Source organism: Danio rerio, chromosome 13 (genome assembly GCF_052040795.2).
Source record: "Danio rerio strain M-AB ecotype USA chromosome 13, GRCz13ab, whole genome shotgun sequence".
Lineage (NCBI taxonomy): Eukaryota > Metazoa > Chordata > Actinopteri > Cypriniformes > Danionidae > Danio > Danio rerio.
Window position 1 is genome coordinate 7,899,780 of NC_141033.1, and position 15,790 is coordinate 7,915,569.

The following is a 15,790-nucleotide window of genomic DNA, read 5'->3' on the forward strand; positions in this document are numbered from 1 at the left end:
TAATAAATAGTAATAGTAAAATAGTTAATACTCTCTAAAAAACGTTGAGTTATTTATTTAACGCAATGGTTGAGTCAAACATATTCTGTGCTTTGTTGGGTTATTTTTAACCTTTATTATGTTATTTATTAATAACTCAACCAGTTGAGTTAAATATTTGGTGCTTTGCTGGGTTATTTGTAAACTTTATTTGGTTATTTATTTAATAACTCGACCAGTTGGGTTAAAAATGTGAATTTCAACAGTCAACTGATTTAACTGACACAAAACAGCTGTATTATGCGTGTGTTATGTTGTTTTTGCATTATAAAGTTTATTTAAGCTATAACACAATAATATTGTTGTTATTTTTATCAAATTACCTCTCCGTGTCGTGTTTTTATAGCCATTTCTCCATCCAAAACTATCTTTTAGAAGCGTTTGAATGTGGTAAAAATGTATTGCACATTGTGGACACTGAGTGGAGCCTGCTGCAGCTGCAGGACAGTCTCTACAGCACACAGAGCTCCATATTCTGCTCCATCAACAGAGGATTTTCTGCTTGCACAGTTTATAACTGTCTGCACTTTGTTCTGTTTCATCATTGTTTGTGATTCTTGATTTATTTTAACAAAAGTGTCTGGAACTAAAATGTAATGGAAATGAATCCTTTTCAATATTTTTGAAAACTGTATGTTATTTATTTATCCAGCCATAATTATAAAATCAATAGTAGTACTAGTAATAGTAGCAATAGTAATACCAGAATGGAAAAAATAACATTTAATCAAAATAACTCAATGCGTTGGGTTAAATAATCCATAGTTTGGAAGGCGCTATAATAACCTATAGTTGTGTTATATGTTGGGATATTTTTAACCCAACTATTTTAACAAAGTAGTGAATAGTTAAGGATACTATAAATCAAAATAGGCTACACTAAATTACTTTCAAAACTCTAAAACCTTAAATATAGGTTTTTAAATAAATACACAATTGACTGAAGCTTGGCTAGTAGCATTACCGAAAACAAGTTGACACCCCCGATCATCAGTGTAGCTATGATTCGTACTCTGCCTATAGCATAAACCTCATTACACTCAACACGAATAAGGAGTAAGAATATTGAAAATATGTGGCTTAATAAAGTTGTCACTTCATTCATTTTATCGCACAGTCATCTTATCACCAATAGATGGCAGTACAGTGTATCATCCTGCATGTTCTCTTTCTTTAAGTGCAGGTGTTTTTAGGCTGTACTAATTAGCAGATTAATTAAAACAGATGTGACTCATAAACAATTTACCGGTCATCATTTATAGTTTACAGAAAGTTGTTGCACATGGGGCTCATTCTTACTAGGCTTAAATGGATGAAGATAAATGTCTTAATTACGGCTTTTGTTATCGTCAGAATCCCATAATGAAGGCGTACACGCACATACAACTAATTATCAGCAAACCGACAATATGAAACAAGTGTAAAACAATCGAGGCGTTGGCTGTAATGTCTGCTAGATGAGGTGCCTAAATGGCCTTTTTTTTGTAATTGGTTCTCGAGCCCGAGATAATCCTATTTCAGAATGTCCTCGGGGTGTTTTAGTGAGATGCCTGTGCAAGTGCTGCTTTATGAAAGGTGTCTGCTGGATTGTAGGTCAAATGGGTGAGGCCTTAACAGCACAGACTAAACTGCAGCCGTTTTGCCGTCGGAAGTCGCCACTCAAATGTCTTAAATTTGACGTATTTTAAGAGTTGAGGAGATATATGTGAATATGAAAGAATTTAGATCACGTTGGCCCAGTTTGACAAACAGGGTTTAAATTAAACCAGAACTAAGTTTTAGGTAATTGAGGCTATAAGCCACAATTATAAAAATGGCCTTAGAACAATATTATTTTTGTTGACAATAAAACGACACTGATGTATTTTAAGACATCTCACTGAAACTTATTTTGAGTTGAGACAGCTCAAACATGCAATTTAATCTTGACTAGCCTTAAACCTTTTTTGTGAAACCAGGGAATAATCTGATAAATTGTCCTGTTCTATAGACTGAATTTTGATGTGCAAGATTAAATAGCAAAACGGTGCTTATAAAATGAGACACTTTAAAGGGAATGTAGACACTTAATGGTAGGCTATTTAAACTAGGCTAATTAAATCAAAGAAAAATGTATATATTTTGAATTTATATTTATTGCTCATAGGTGAATATAACCCAAAAGGTCATAAAATTGAATATACTTTAATGTAGCTATTGTATATACACTTAAAAATGGCTTTTTCTTCTTGTTTAAACTACTTATATTAAATTAGTTGAAACAACACAATTCCTATGTGTGTGTGTGTGTGTGTGTGTGTGTGTGTGTGTGTGTGTGTGTGTGTGTGTGTGTGTGTGTGTATACTTAAATGTTTTATCTTTAATTCATTTAAATTTGTAAAAACGATGAAGTTAACAATCAATTTGTGTTGGGCAGCATATATATATATATATATATATATATATATATATATATATATATATATATATATATATATATATATATATATATATATATATATATCGTTTGTATTATATAGCCTATATATAATCTATTTACAGTATATACAGTATACATAAGCATATATGCACACATTTGTAAATCCAAAGGTTTTATTTTCGATTAGGTTAATCATTATGTGCACATTTTAGTGATCAATTATTAATATAACAAACTGAAAATAGTCTACTGTATATCATCACCAAGAGTTACATTGAATAATAGTTATTTTAGTATTACCAAGTAACTTTTTTTTCAGTTTTATATGAAGGTTTTAGCAACTAGCTGTGTTTGTGTCATTTTCTATTTCTTGTATATAAACAGCTGAAGTCAGAATTATTAGCCCCCCTTTTGATTTTTTTTCCTTTTAAATATTTCCCAAATTATGTTTAACAGAGCAAGTTGTCACAGTATGTCTGATAATATTTTTTCTTGTGGAGAAAGTCTTATTTGTTTTATTTCAGTTAGAGTAAAAGCAGTTTTAATATTTTAAAAGCCATTTTAAGGTCAAAATTATTAGCCTCTTCAAGATATTTTTTTCGATAGTCTACAGAACAAACCATCGTTATACAATAACTTTCCTAATTACCCTAACCTGCCTAGTTAACCTTATTAACCTAGTTAAGCCTTTAAAAATGCATTTTAAGCTGTATAGAAGTGTCTTGAAAAATATTTATTAAATATTATTTATTGTCATCATGACAAAGATAAAATAAATCAGTTATTACAAATGAATTATTAAATTATTTTTAGAAATGTGCTGAATAAATCTTCTCGCCGTTAAGCAGAAATCAGGGGGGGAAAAAATAAACAGGGGGGCTAATAATTCTGATTTCAGCTGAATTTGTTTAGTACATTTTATATAAACTTTAAATGTCAACATCAAAATAAGCATTCTGAAAATGCTTGTAGAAACAAAAACGTATAAACATTGCTCAATTAGACTTTTCATTTCAAAATAAGCAAAAAAAAAAAATTCTAAAATGAAACACTGAAAGTTCTCTTAACTTTTTTGTACAATTGAATTCCAATAATCACGGTTTTACCTACAATGGAGAGAAATGATTGTTTACCTATTTAACACATGACAAAAAGTTACTACAGTGCAACATTTTAAACAAAGTGAAACTGCCAGAGCGAATTTTTCAAGTGTTCGACAAACAATAAAACGTGCTATTAGTCACTACAGTTGAAGTCAAAATTATTAGCCCTCCTTTGATTTTTCTTATTTCTTTTTCAATTATATCCCAAATTATGTTCAACAAAGCAAGGATTTTTTTCGCAGTATTTCCTAAAATATTTTTTTTCTTTTGGAAAAAGTCTGATTTGTTTTATTTCGGCTAGAATAAAAGCAGCTTTAAATTTTTTAGTAATCATTTTATGGTCAATATTATTAGCCATCTTATGCAATATTTTCTATGGAACAAACCATTGTTATACAATGACTTGCCCAATTACCCTCACTGGCCTAATTAACCTATAGTTAAGCCTTTAAATGTCACTTTAAGCTGAATACTAGTATCTAGAAAAATATCTGGTTAAATCTTATTTACTGTCATCATGGCAAAGATAAAATAAATGAGTTAATAGAAATGAATTATTAAAACTATTACGTTTAGAAATGTGTTGAAAAAGTCTGCTCTCCATTAAACAGAAATTGGGGGGAAAATATACAGGGGGCTAATAATTCAGGAGGGCTAATAATCTTCAACTGTAGGTAGCTTTTCATTTCTCTCGGCGAGTTTCTTTCAGTATTTGAAGTGTACACTACAAGTGCACATTCAATACAATTAAGCACACTTCATTCTCCACAAAAGGGCTGAAGGGAAGAGTGCAGGATAGCTGGCAGCTTCTTCAAGATTTACTTTAGGAATTTTAATCCTGCTAATGTATTACAGTCAGTTTCGGGGGAGGTTTGGACTACAGCACAGACACCCTCTCCAGGGCAAATAAGAGCTTTTCTTATCAGCGATTCCGACAGCAATTCAGACAGTACTGATGCTTGTGTAATCCACATACGTGTTTGTGTAATCCACACGAGATGAAACATGGAACCAGGACACGGTTCGGCTCTTTTGTTAAACGATTAAGTTTGGGGAAATGATTATGTGTTTTGAGTTTTTTGTCATGGAAACATCTGTGTTGAGACGGGACAGGAGGGAGAGTGTTGTATTTTAAGGGTGTGTGGTCTGTGAGTTTACACCTGCCTCGGGCATCGCTCTTTCTATTGTATCCACTTTCTAAAGGCCACACAGAGCAATTGCGACTAATCATGTAATAGCAGATTAGTACCTGCTAACGCCGTTATTTTTTGGGAGATAAAATGTTTCGGATGCGATTTAGACAAACAGACTTTGGGGGTTGTTCGCAAACTGCAGGCTCCAGATGTCATTCATACTAAATGCAATGCAAAATTTCAGCCATCTGTAAGAGAGAATTGTGCATGCTCCGAAAAATGCAGGTTACAAAAATGAAAGAATAAAGGTTTATGTTCATTTAAAGGGGTACACTGTTAACAATTTCCTGTAAAATCTACAGTAACTTACTGGCAGCAGTTCGCCAGTAAATCAATTACAACATAAATTACAACATGTCCAGCTGTACATACAGTTGAAGTGAGAATTATTAACCCTCCTGAATTATTAGCCCCCTTGTTTATTTTTTCCCCATTTTCTGTTTAACAGAGAGACAATTTTTTCCAACACATTTCTAAACATGATAGTTTTTCTAGCTCGTTTCTAATAACTGATTTATTTTATCTTTGCCATGATGACGGTAAATAATATATGACTAGATATTTTTCAAGACACTTCTATACAGCTTAAAGTGACATTTAAAGGCTTAACTAAGTTATTTAGTTTAGCTAGGCAGGCTAGGCTATTTAAGTAAGTTATTATATGCCAATGGTTTGTTCTGTAGACTTTCGAAAAAATATATAACTTAAAGGGGCTAATAATTTTAACCTTAAAATGTTTTTAAAAAAATTAAAAACTGCTTTTATTCTAGCCGAAACAAAACAAATAAGACTTTCTCCAGAAGAAAAAATATTATCAGACATGCTGTGAAAATTAACTAAATCTGTTAAACATCATTTCGGAAATATTTAAAAAACAAAAAAGAATTCAAAGGAGGGCTAATAATTCTGACTTCAGCTGTATGTATTTACAGAACTATCAACTTTGAACTATGCAACTTTGAAATACAGTAGAATCCTGCATAATTGACCAACAGTAAAATACAGTTCATATTACAGTTAAATACTGTGTAGTTAATAACATATGTATCACCTTAAAATTAAATATTCTGTCATCATTTTTTCACCCTTGACTTTTCACTCAATCCCGTTTGAGTTTCTTCTGTAAAACATGAATGAAGATGTTTTGAAAACTCTGAAACTCTGTAAACATTGCCTTCCATGGTATTTATTTATCATACTATGGATGTCAGTGGTAACCAGTAGTGTAAAGTAACAAATTACAAATACTCTAACTACTGCAATAGAGTAATTGTAATTTACTAAGTAGTTTAATAAATGTGTACTTTTACTCTCCTTTGAGTCATTTTTAGTGCAGTATCGGTACTTTTAATCCACTACTTTCCGTCAGCCTGCAGTCACTACTTAGATTTTCCTTGTTTATATGGATTTAAAAAATCAGTCCTTTGATTCCAATCTAATGACACATGGAAGGTAAATCGCATCATAATGAACTACCTCAAGACACGGCCGCTTTATAATTGCAGCAAACTTTTTGAAAGCATTAAAAGTGTCCAAGAAGATGTCCAAAATCTTTACACGCATTGACCCAGAGACTGTTTAGATGCTTGTCACTGATGAGCAAATGACGAATGTTTACTGTATGATGACTGATATGGCGTCATTATGTCAGATTGACGTTGTACCCCAACATCGTCAGAACCCTACATAAGGCAGACCTCAATGTCTAATGTCCAACCTAAAATCAACCAAATATCAATGTCTAATGATGTCACAGCTTGACGTTGTGTGGACGTTACCACTATGACAATGTATGACAACATCAGATGTTGGATTTTGGTTGCCATACCTGGCGAATAAATGTCAGTATTTGACGTCAATATGACGTGGCTTGACGTTGGATTTTGGTTACTTTCCAACACAACCTGAAATCAACCAAATATCAACGTCGTTTCACTTCATTATTGACATCAAAATAACGTTATCTTTAGACGCTGGCTAGACATCAAATTTTGGTCACCTGACATCACAACCTAAATCTAACCTAATATTAAAGTCTTAAACATTGTGTGCCTGCTGGACAATAACTAAATGCACTACAGAATATTACGTTTTCAGACACATCCATAAATTACATGTAAATGCATCAGCACCCCCCCAAATAAAAAAGGATTGTGTTGTTTCAACTCAATATAAATAGTAGTTCGAACAGGCAGTACATGTAATTTTTTATGCGCATTACATTCAAATAAGCACATTTTACAGATTAGTCCATTTATGAAAATGATATGCTTAAAATGTGTTTCATTCAACATCGCTAAAGAAACGCAAACACACTGTTATACTTGACAATTTTAGAAAGATTCCATTCAGAAGAACTAGAAACTGTTTTTCTCTTACTTCTGAAGTCAAATTGTATTGATGAACTTTCAAAATAACAGGCGAGTTTCAAGCGTTCATTAAATATACTTATCATTTCGTGCAAACAGGTCATGAAACAAGTATTATCAAGACACGAGAGGCTCCATCTGTCTTTGATCAATTTGTCTTGTTAATAAGCCTGGAGAGAAAGCCAGACAGACTTTCATTTCTTTAATCCTCATTTGGAACATAGTATAAAAAGACATGACATTTCTTCAGTCTGTCTGTCTGTCTGTTTTTATTTTCAATACTAATTATTATAACAAAGGCAACCTGTTCGAGCTTCAATTACGTTTATCCAATTTTCCCTTTTAATTTCGACTTAGTGCCCCATGACATGATTTCACTGTATCACGTACTGAAAAAAAAAAATGATTAAAACCTACAGTAATTAAACCGCCAACTTCCAACGATATATGCAATTATCCAATCGGGGCAGCTCTTCTTGATATAAAATGGCACACCGTTCTGAATGTCTTATGTAAGCATTAATAATAAGATTTTCATTATTTCAAAAAGTTGTAGGTTACAAGTTTTAACATTCCGTCCTTGTAGTTGATAGTAGTTCACACTTACTTTATTGTCACTGATGAATTTGATTCACTGTAAATGAACAACAATTATGCTTGTAAATCACAACTATTTCATATAATTTCTTACATTTATCTACAGCAGAGACTGTGATGAAGCATTTGGTCACTGCTTAGTCCTGTTTAAAGTTATTTAACGGGAGAATTTTTTTTTTTCATATTTCACGAGCTACACATGTCCCCAATAAAAAAGGGATAGTTCACCCTAAAATTAACTCACCCTCCACTTTTAACACAAAGGAAGATATAAGGATGGATGATTGGAAAACAACCATGACGTATATATTTCTTGTTTCTGCATTCTTAGAAAGGTACGAGAGCTGTCATTGGGGTGGTAGCTTTTTAAAAGGTACTCATTTATAACTAAAGGGTACTAATCGGTGGTGGAAAGAGTACTAAAAAGTTTTACTTAAGTACATTTTACTTGCCTAAACATGTAGTGCAGAGTTGTAAGTATCTGTTGTAAATATTACTCAAAGTATGAGTAAAAAGTAGCCAACCCAGGCTCATTCTGAAAACGTAGTCAATGTTTCTGGAGACTGCGAAATACATCCCGGGTGGTACGTATATTTGCAGTTTTTGTTTTCACGAATCCGCGAGAAGCCGATGTGTGCACTTTTTCACATCTCAAATGTCTCTCGCGAGTGTCGTTTGCGCCCACGGTGTTCTTGCATGAGCCCACCAGAGGCCGCTGTTTACCGACTGAATGATTGACTGGGCGACCGGCCAACCGACCGACCCATCCTCCTCCTTCCCTAAACCCAACCAATTTTACCGATTGACCCGCCCGCCTGCTTACTTTCCTAAACCCAGCCACAGCGGAATGATCAGCCAACTTATCCAGCATTCGTTTTTTTTTTATGCAGCGGATACCCTTCCAGCTGCAACCCATCTCTGGGAAACATCCATACACATTTACTCTCATACACTACGAACAAATTTATCTTACCCAATTCACCTGTACTACATGTCTTTGGACTGTGGGGGAAACCGCAGCACCTGGAGGAAACCCACGCAAACGCAGGGAGAACATGCAAACTCCACACAGAAATGCCAACTGACCCAGCCAAGGCTCGAACCAGGCAACAGCACTACCTACTGTGCCACTGTGTCGCCCTTGGCTGAGTCTTGCAAAGTGTCCTTGCCTTGCTGTGTTTTGACCTTTGTTTGTTTCTTGTTAATGTTGTTTTGCTGCCTGTCCTGACCATTCGCCTGTTCTTTTGACCATTCTTATTTTGACCATTCTTTGGATTACCTATATGCTCCAGTTTGCTCCTGTTTTGACCATTGCCTATTTGACTATTCTGATTAATAAAGCTTGCACCAGGGTCCTCACCTTTGTTGCAACCCGACTCAATTACACTATCCTTCCAGTTTTTAATAATGTGTTGGACAGTTCTTAATCAAATTTTAGTCTAGTTTCAGCAATGTTTTCTTTGCTTGATGCATGCTAATACTTTGGCCAAATTCCAATTCTACCCCTTAGCCCTTCCCCTTACCCCTCACCCTCATTTTGCACGTTCACGTCAAGGGGTAAGGGTGCCCCAATTCTCTTTAGCTTGAATGCGTAGGGCTAAGGGGAAGGGGTAATTAGCCCTTCGAACAAAGATTTTTCAGGACCACACTCGAAACAAAGGGGTAATAAAATTTCCCAGAATACACCAGCCACAGCGGCAGATAGTTACACCCGGTAGTAAGGAGATCCACAAAATATTTTGTCATTATTACGAAGTTTTACAACAAACAAACACGTTTTAATATATTCATATCTGTGTACGTTTTTTACTGTCATGCTTAAAAAAACGCTAAAATAAAACCCAGTAATTTTCGCAATCTATAATCCATAATCATAAATCCTGTACAGCAGTCCTACAACATTCTGACTCTCTATGACACTTGAATACCCTGTCAGAAGAGTCTAGTGGCTGGGAATGGGCTTTTTACAGTGTCTGCTATAATGTTAATGTTGTTTTTAGTGTGTTTACATTAATGAATTTGGCCACTGTGTTAAATGCACAGTATTACGATCATACTGTAATATTAGATCATTATTAGATCATTATGCCTTGAAAATAAATACCAATAAATAACTCAACTGGAATAACTACCGCAGTCGCGATTGTCTGATCTCATATGAAGCAAAAGATCGCATTGACATTTGATGATGTGGTGCTGTAGTGCTGTTACAATTTTTAGGGGTAAATTTTGAAGCCCTTCCCCTTAACCCTCGGTTTTAGGGGGCCAAGGGGAAGGGGTGGTGGTACAAAAATAGAATTGGGATTGGGCTCTTGACTCTTCTAAAACAGATTAGATTGTCAAATTATTTCCATAACCACAGGAAATGACTCCAGCATGATTTAAAAAAAAAAAAATTTGAATCCCCATGTGCCAGTTAAGGTTCAATTATTTGTTACCAGCTGAAACATAATCATTATTTGCAGTAATTATGCAATGGGAGGCTCTTAGGTATCTAGGTCATAGGAGGCTTGCATACCTAAATTCAAATGGCAACTTATTGTATAACAGTCATTGTATATACTGTAGTTGTATTGTTGTGTTACCATAGCAACTATAAAATTACCTCAAAATGTTATCTCAAGTACTTTACTATAGTATAGTACAAAATGTTATAATATTTACTATAAAACACTATGGTTTTATCATGTGGCTCTCGTCAAACTAAGAATAAACTGCACTTTAGGGACTATAAAGAAGTCAGTAAATGTAGAGGTGAAGAGGTAAAATAGCCAATCAGTATGTTTTTGCTCAAATTTTTCTTTGTGCTGTCTTTATTATTCATAGTTTTGGTCCCCGCTTACATCCAAAAGCTTCAGCAGTGACTCTGTTGGCAGCATTACTGCATGAAGAGACCTCATAAAACAGGTTTCAGACGTCTGAGACAGCATTTGTCATGATTTATGATGATTTAATCATGTACATCAAAACAGAGAGAGCTTTGGATATAACTAAGGTAATATTAGTTTACAACAAGACTAAATGGCTAGAAATGTTTAAAAAATGTACATTTAAACACAAAATATCAATCAAGTGGTTGGGTCTCGGGGGCCGGGTCACGGGGCAGCTAGGAGAGAACGCCAGGCTTTCCAATCCCCAGACACTTTCTCAAGCTCCCAAGGCATTACTAGGCCAGCCGAGAGACATAGTCCCTCCATGTCCTGGGTCTTCCCCGAGGCCTCCTCCACCTCCCTAGGTAGTCGTCCAGGATGCCTGAGCCACCTCAGCTGACTTCTCTCGATGTGGAGAAGCAGCAGCTCTACTCCGAGCTCCTCCCGGGTGACAGAGCTACTCACCCTAACTAAAAGGGTACGCCCTGTCACCTTTTTGGCCGTTTGTATCCGAGATCTTGTCCTTTCGGTCATGACACAAAGCTCATGACCATAGGTAAAAGTAGGAACGTATAGTTTGACCGGTAAATCGAGAGCTTTGCCTTTCGGCTCAGCTCCTTCTTCACCACAACGGACTGGTACATTCACCGCATTACTGCTGCCGCTGCCTCAATCTGACTGTCAGTCTTACATTCCATCCTTCCCTCTCTGTATTGAGTCCCCATGTTTATTTTTAACTATAAGAATTGGAACACAGGATTGTGGGATATTGAAGGAACTGCCTTCAAAATTCGAACAGAACCACATGAGAAAGGACATAGAGCAAAATTTGGGTTCAGACTGCCTTGATGCCTTTCTGCCTTAGAATGCTGCCTTCAAAATCACCAATTTTAAAGCTTGTGGATGCTTTTCGTTTGCTGTTCCACTGTTCAAGCATGATATTTCTGACATATTCAAATTTGGAATTATGAAGATTCAATCTTTATTCTTTAAAGGGCCATGACACCCCCACCTTCGGTTCAAGTCTACCTAATGCCGAGTTCAGACTGCATGATTTTCAAAGTAGTCATGTCACAGATGTTTTCACACTGCATGACTATCTGGGCTAGCGTTTCGTCGCTGCTTTGTTTACACTGCAAGCTATATCGGCGACAGGGACATTCACATTGCATGACTTTACAATGGGAAGAATCGCCGACAACTTCGTCCAAACTACGTCTCACAGCCAAAAACACGCAGTATATCTTTTGTTATTAACTACATAATGAGAAAGAAGCCTTTAATAGGGTAAAAAATGTACATATTTGCTTACCTGGGTTTAAAGGGAATTAGCCATTTCTCCTCAACGTTGATAATAAACTAATTTCTTTCTGTATGAAACGTCAAACAGACATAGTTGCTCCTGAGTCCTGTCAAACCTCCACTAGTTTTTCCTCCATTTCGTGGGTCCAAATAAACCAAAAAAGAGCACACACACACACACACACACACACAAGTAAGCTGCTCTCTCATTGGCTGTAGGCGATCGCTGATGTTATTTTCAGTCAAAACTCAATTCACACAGCATGATTTGAATCGCCGACAGCTCCAGATATTTAGCATGCCAAATATCTCACAGGCATCGGCAACTCATTGGCGATTCTCTCAGATCGCATCTTTGATAGTTCATACTGTGTGATTGTCACTCACGTGCACGAGCAGCGATTTGCCTGTGATTTCAGGCATTTGTCGACGATTTCTCAAAACCTTTCGGCGAGCCAAAATCGGGGCTAAAATCACGCAGTCTGAACTAAGAATTTTTTCAAAAGATGCATCACAATGGTTGTGGAGCTCCGCGATCAGAGGCAGGAGTGGGCGTGGCCAGCAGAGCAGGGGAGAAGGAGAGGAGCGAACAACTGTTGTCAGTCGGATCACAAAATGAAACACAAACCGTGAGGAGACGCATGATTTTATAGTTTACAAAGTTAAAATGCAAAGAAATAAACCACAATTTAATGCCCTGCTACATTTATTATTCGTAATTTCATATACACACAACCACAATTTCTATCATTATAAAGATAATCGTGTTCATATAAAGACTATAAATGCGGACTTTTCCATCAATCCCCAGGTCTGAATGCAGACTCAGGTCTCTTGCCTTGTCTATTTCAACCATTAGCCCTGCTGGTAATCTGGAGGATTTAGGCAAATGCTTGCTGCACACAAACATGCTGTATCGGCCCTGACAGGATCGTGATGAAAAACATGCAACAAACCCTGTGGATCATGAAAACAAACACATACGACCCTTTATGAACGGCTCAATAAGTTACTGTGTGCTGTGGGTCTGTGGACGCAGTCTCACCCAGTCATCAATGTAGGGTCTTACAGCTTGGCACTGGCAGGTCTGTCTTGCCTTCGGAAAGCATGCGCAGTCATGACTAATTAAGAAGAAGTTTCTCCTCATTGGATAAAAAGACTCAGCTATGAATAATAATGAGAAATCAACGCATCATTTTTGCACTTGCAGTCAAAGATTGATCGTCACCGGTTTTGATCTCGCCCTAAAAATCATTTTAAACTAGGAAGATAAAATTAGCTTAGAAAGCTCAAAATTATCCAGTTTCCCCCACAATTAAAGCTAACAGGTGCTAACATTGTCTTAACTGATGCTCAGCACACACACACAAACACACACACATCTCAAAAAAAGTACTCGAGGGTTTCTTGAACCTTTAAGATTTAAATCAATGAATTTGTATTCTTCAATTTTGATCCCAATCGTACTTCCGTGTAAATGAATATAAGAAAAGTGAGATTGAAGTTTAATACTGTTTGCTCATTTCACCTTGTGAACTTCAGATTTGGTTTTGTGATGATCTTTCTTCAAGCCTTAAGGGAGACATTCAAAATAGCACAACGCTTTTGAGTGTCCGAATGTTTTTCTTTCAAGCCTTTGCATTCACTTCAAGGTAATTGAGCCGTCCCTGCTCTTTTGCATGGTGTCATGCTTGACTAAAGGCCTCATGCTTCAACACTCTTTGAGTCATTGTTGGGAAAATGCTCTAAAATGAAGGCCATCGTTTATTTATTTATGCACATCGATTTAAAATGCCAAAACCAAACCAGTTCTTGCCCATTTAGAACTATTACCGTGTATTGGATTCTCAGATTGCGTTAGGATTTTTTTTGCAGGTCGTGCCCTTTGTAAATGTGTTTTCTTTTCAGCTGATATCTGTTTTGAGAGGCAAACATAAGGGAGCAGAGGATATTTACCCTCCAGTGAGATATTGATTTGAGCGCTCGGCGTGGATCATGAGTGTGAACACACACACTATTCCCTCACTGCTTTTACTTTGTGTGACCATTCATTTTAAAAGGACGCCTCGCCCAAATCTTGTCTGAAATGCCGATTCGTCACGCCAGAAAGCTGGCTGTAATTATTTGTCATTGTTACACTATTGTTTAATTCCGTGTCATTGTATGTATCTCCTTTGACACTAAATGTCATATTTGCATGTGTCCAAACTGGTTTTTACTTGTGTGGTACATGATACACTTAGCAGTAGACTTGGATAAAAGTTTGTTGTTTTTTCAGGGCATGTTAAAGAAACCGTTTCATTTTCTCTTCAGCTTAGTCCCTTTATTAATCCGGGATCGCCACAGCAGAATGAACCACCAACTTATCCAGCATATGTTTTATGCAGTGGATGCCCTTTCAGCTGCAACCCATCACTGGGAAACATCCATACACACTCATTCACACACATACACTACAGACAATTTAGCTTACCCAATTCAGCTACACCACATGTTTTTGGACTTGTGGGGGCACCCGGAGAAAACCCACACCGGGGCTTAAACCAACAACCTTCTTGCTGTGAGGCGATTGTGCTACCCACTGCGCCACTGAGCTGCCCGAAATGTATTACATTCATTGATATTCTTTTGGCTTAGTCTCTATTTCAGAGGTTGCCACAGCAGAATGTTTTAGAAGTTATACACAGCGAATGCCCTTCCAGCTGCAACCCAGTACTGGGAAACACGCATAAACCCATTCACACACACACACTCATACACTAAAAATACAAAAACACAATTTAGTTTATTCAATTCACCTATAGTGCATGTCTTTGTATTGTAGGTGAAACCAGAGCACCTGGAGGAAACCCATGTGAACACGGGGAGAACATGCAAAATGCATATAGAAATGCCAACTGGCCCAGCCGAGACTTCTTGCTGTGAGGTGACAGTTCTTAATTTTTTTTCTATCCATAAACATGCCAACACCCATCCAATCACCAACAATCTATCTCAATAAAATCGAGTTACATTGACTCTATTTACCTGTGTGTGTTCAAAAACTTGTCCATGTATTTATAGTGTAGTTCAGGGGTGTCCAATCTCGGTCCTGGAGGGCCGGTGTCCTGCAAAGTACCAACCCCAATCAGACACACCTGGGCTAGCTAATCAAGCTCTTACTAGGCTTTCTAGAAACATCCTTCCAGCTGTGTTAAGGCAAGTTGGAGCTAAAACCTCCAGGACACCGGCCCTCCAGGACAGAGTTTAGACGCCCCTGGTGTAGTTAGACATTGATCTGAAGACACTGTTGTGCACTAATTTATAAAAAATAAAAATAAATAAAATGTTGCTGTAAAAAGTTTATATAACAAGAGTTTGCTTGTTTTAGCTTATTTAAAATTATTTCCCACTGGACATTAAAAAAATCTTTAGCGATTATCCCTGAAAGGCCAGTATTCTGCATATTTTAGTTCCAACCCCAATTAAACACACCTGAACCAGCTAATTAAACTCTTTCTAGGTATACTAGAAACTTCCAGGGAGGTGTGTTGAAGGACATTGGACCTAAACAATGCAGGACACCGGCCCTCCAGGACAGAGTTTGGACACCCCTGGTTTAGCCTTGTTTAACCCTAAAATTTCATTTAAAATGGTCTTTAAAAGTCTATAAAAAAGTTTATAAATATATTATATTTAGCTATTTATAAGATATTGTGAGCCTGAACTCACTATCTGGGAAGTATTTTACTAGTATTTTAAGTAGGAAGTGGGAAGTATTTTAAGTATTTTTCTAGGTTAAACACTACCTGACAAAAGTTTTGTCATTAATCCCAATTGTAGAGCAACAAATAATAACTTGACTTCTAGTTGATCATTTGGAAAAGTGGCAGAAGGTGGATTTCTCTGATGAATCGTC

The 15,790-nt window shown here is 36.4% G+C and overlaps 1 protein-coding gene across 6 annotated transcripts in view; it reads left to right on the plus strand.

Annotated features, from left to right (window-relative positions):
- The window catches only part of LOC147834119 (uncharacterized), a 33,064-nt gene that overhangs the window by 15,004 nt on the left and 2,270 nt on the right, over positions 1-15,790 (plus strand). For 5 of the 6 annotated variants that reach the window (XR_015505649.1, XR_015505648.1, XR_015505646.1 and 2 more), the window contains one exon: positions 14,717-14,818. Coding sequence is in view for 2 of the 6 variants with exons in the window: in XM_087278996.1 (XP_087135122.1) it covers positions 14,717-14,818 (102 nt within the window). In the remaining 4 variants the exon portion in view is untranslated. Of the gene's footprint in view, positions 1-14,716; positions 14,914-15,790 lie in introns of those variants that run through there. The other variant, XR_015505650.1, reaches the window with a different exon arrangement.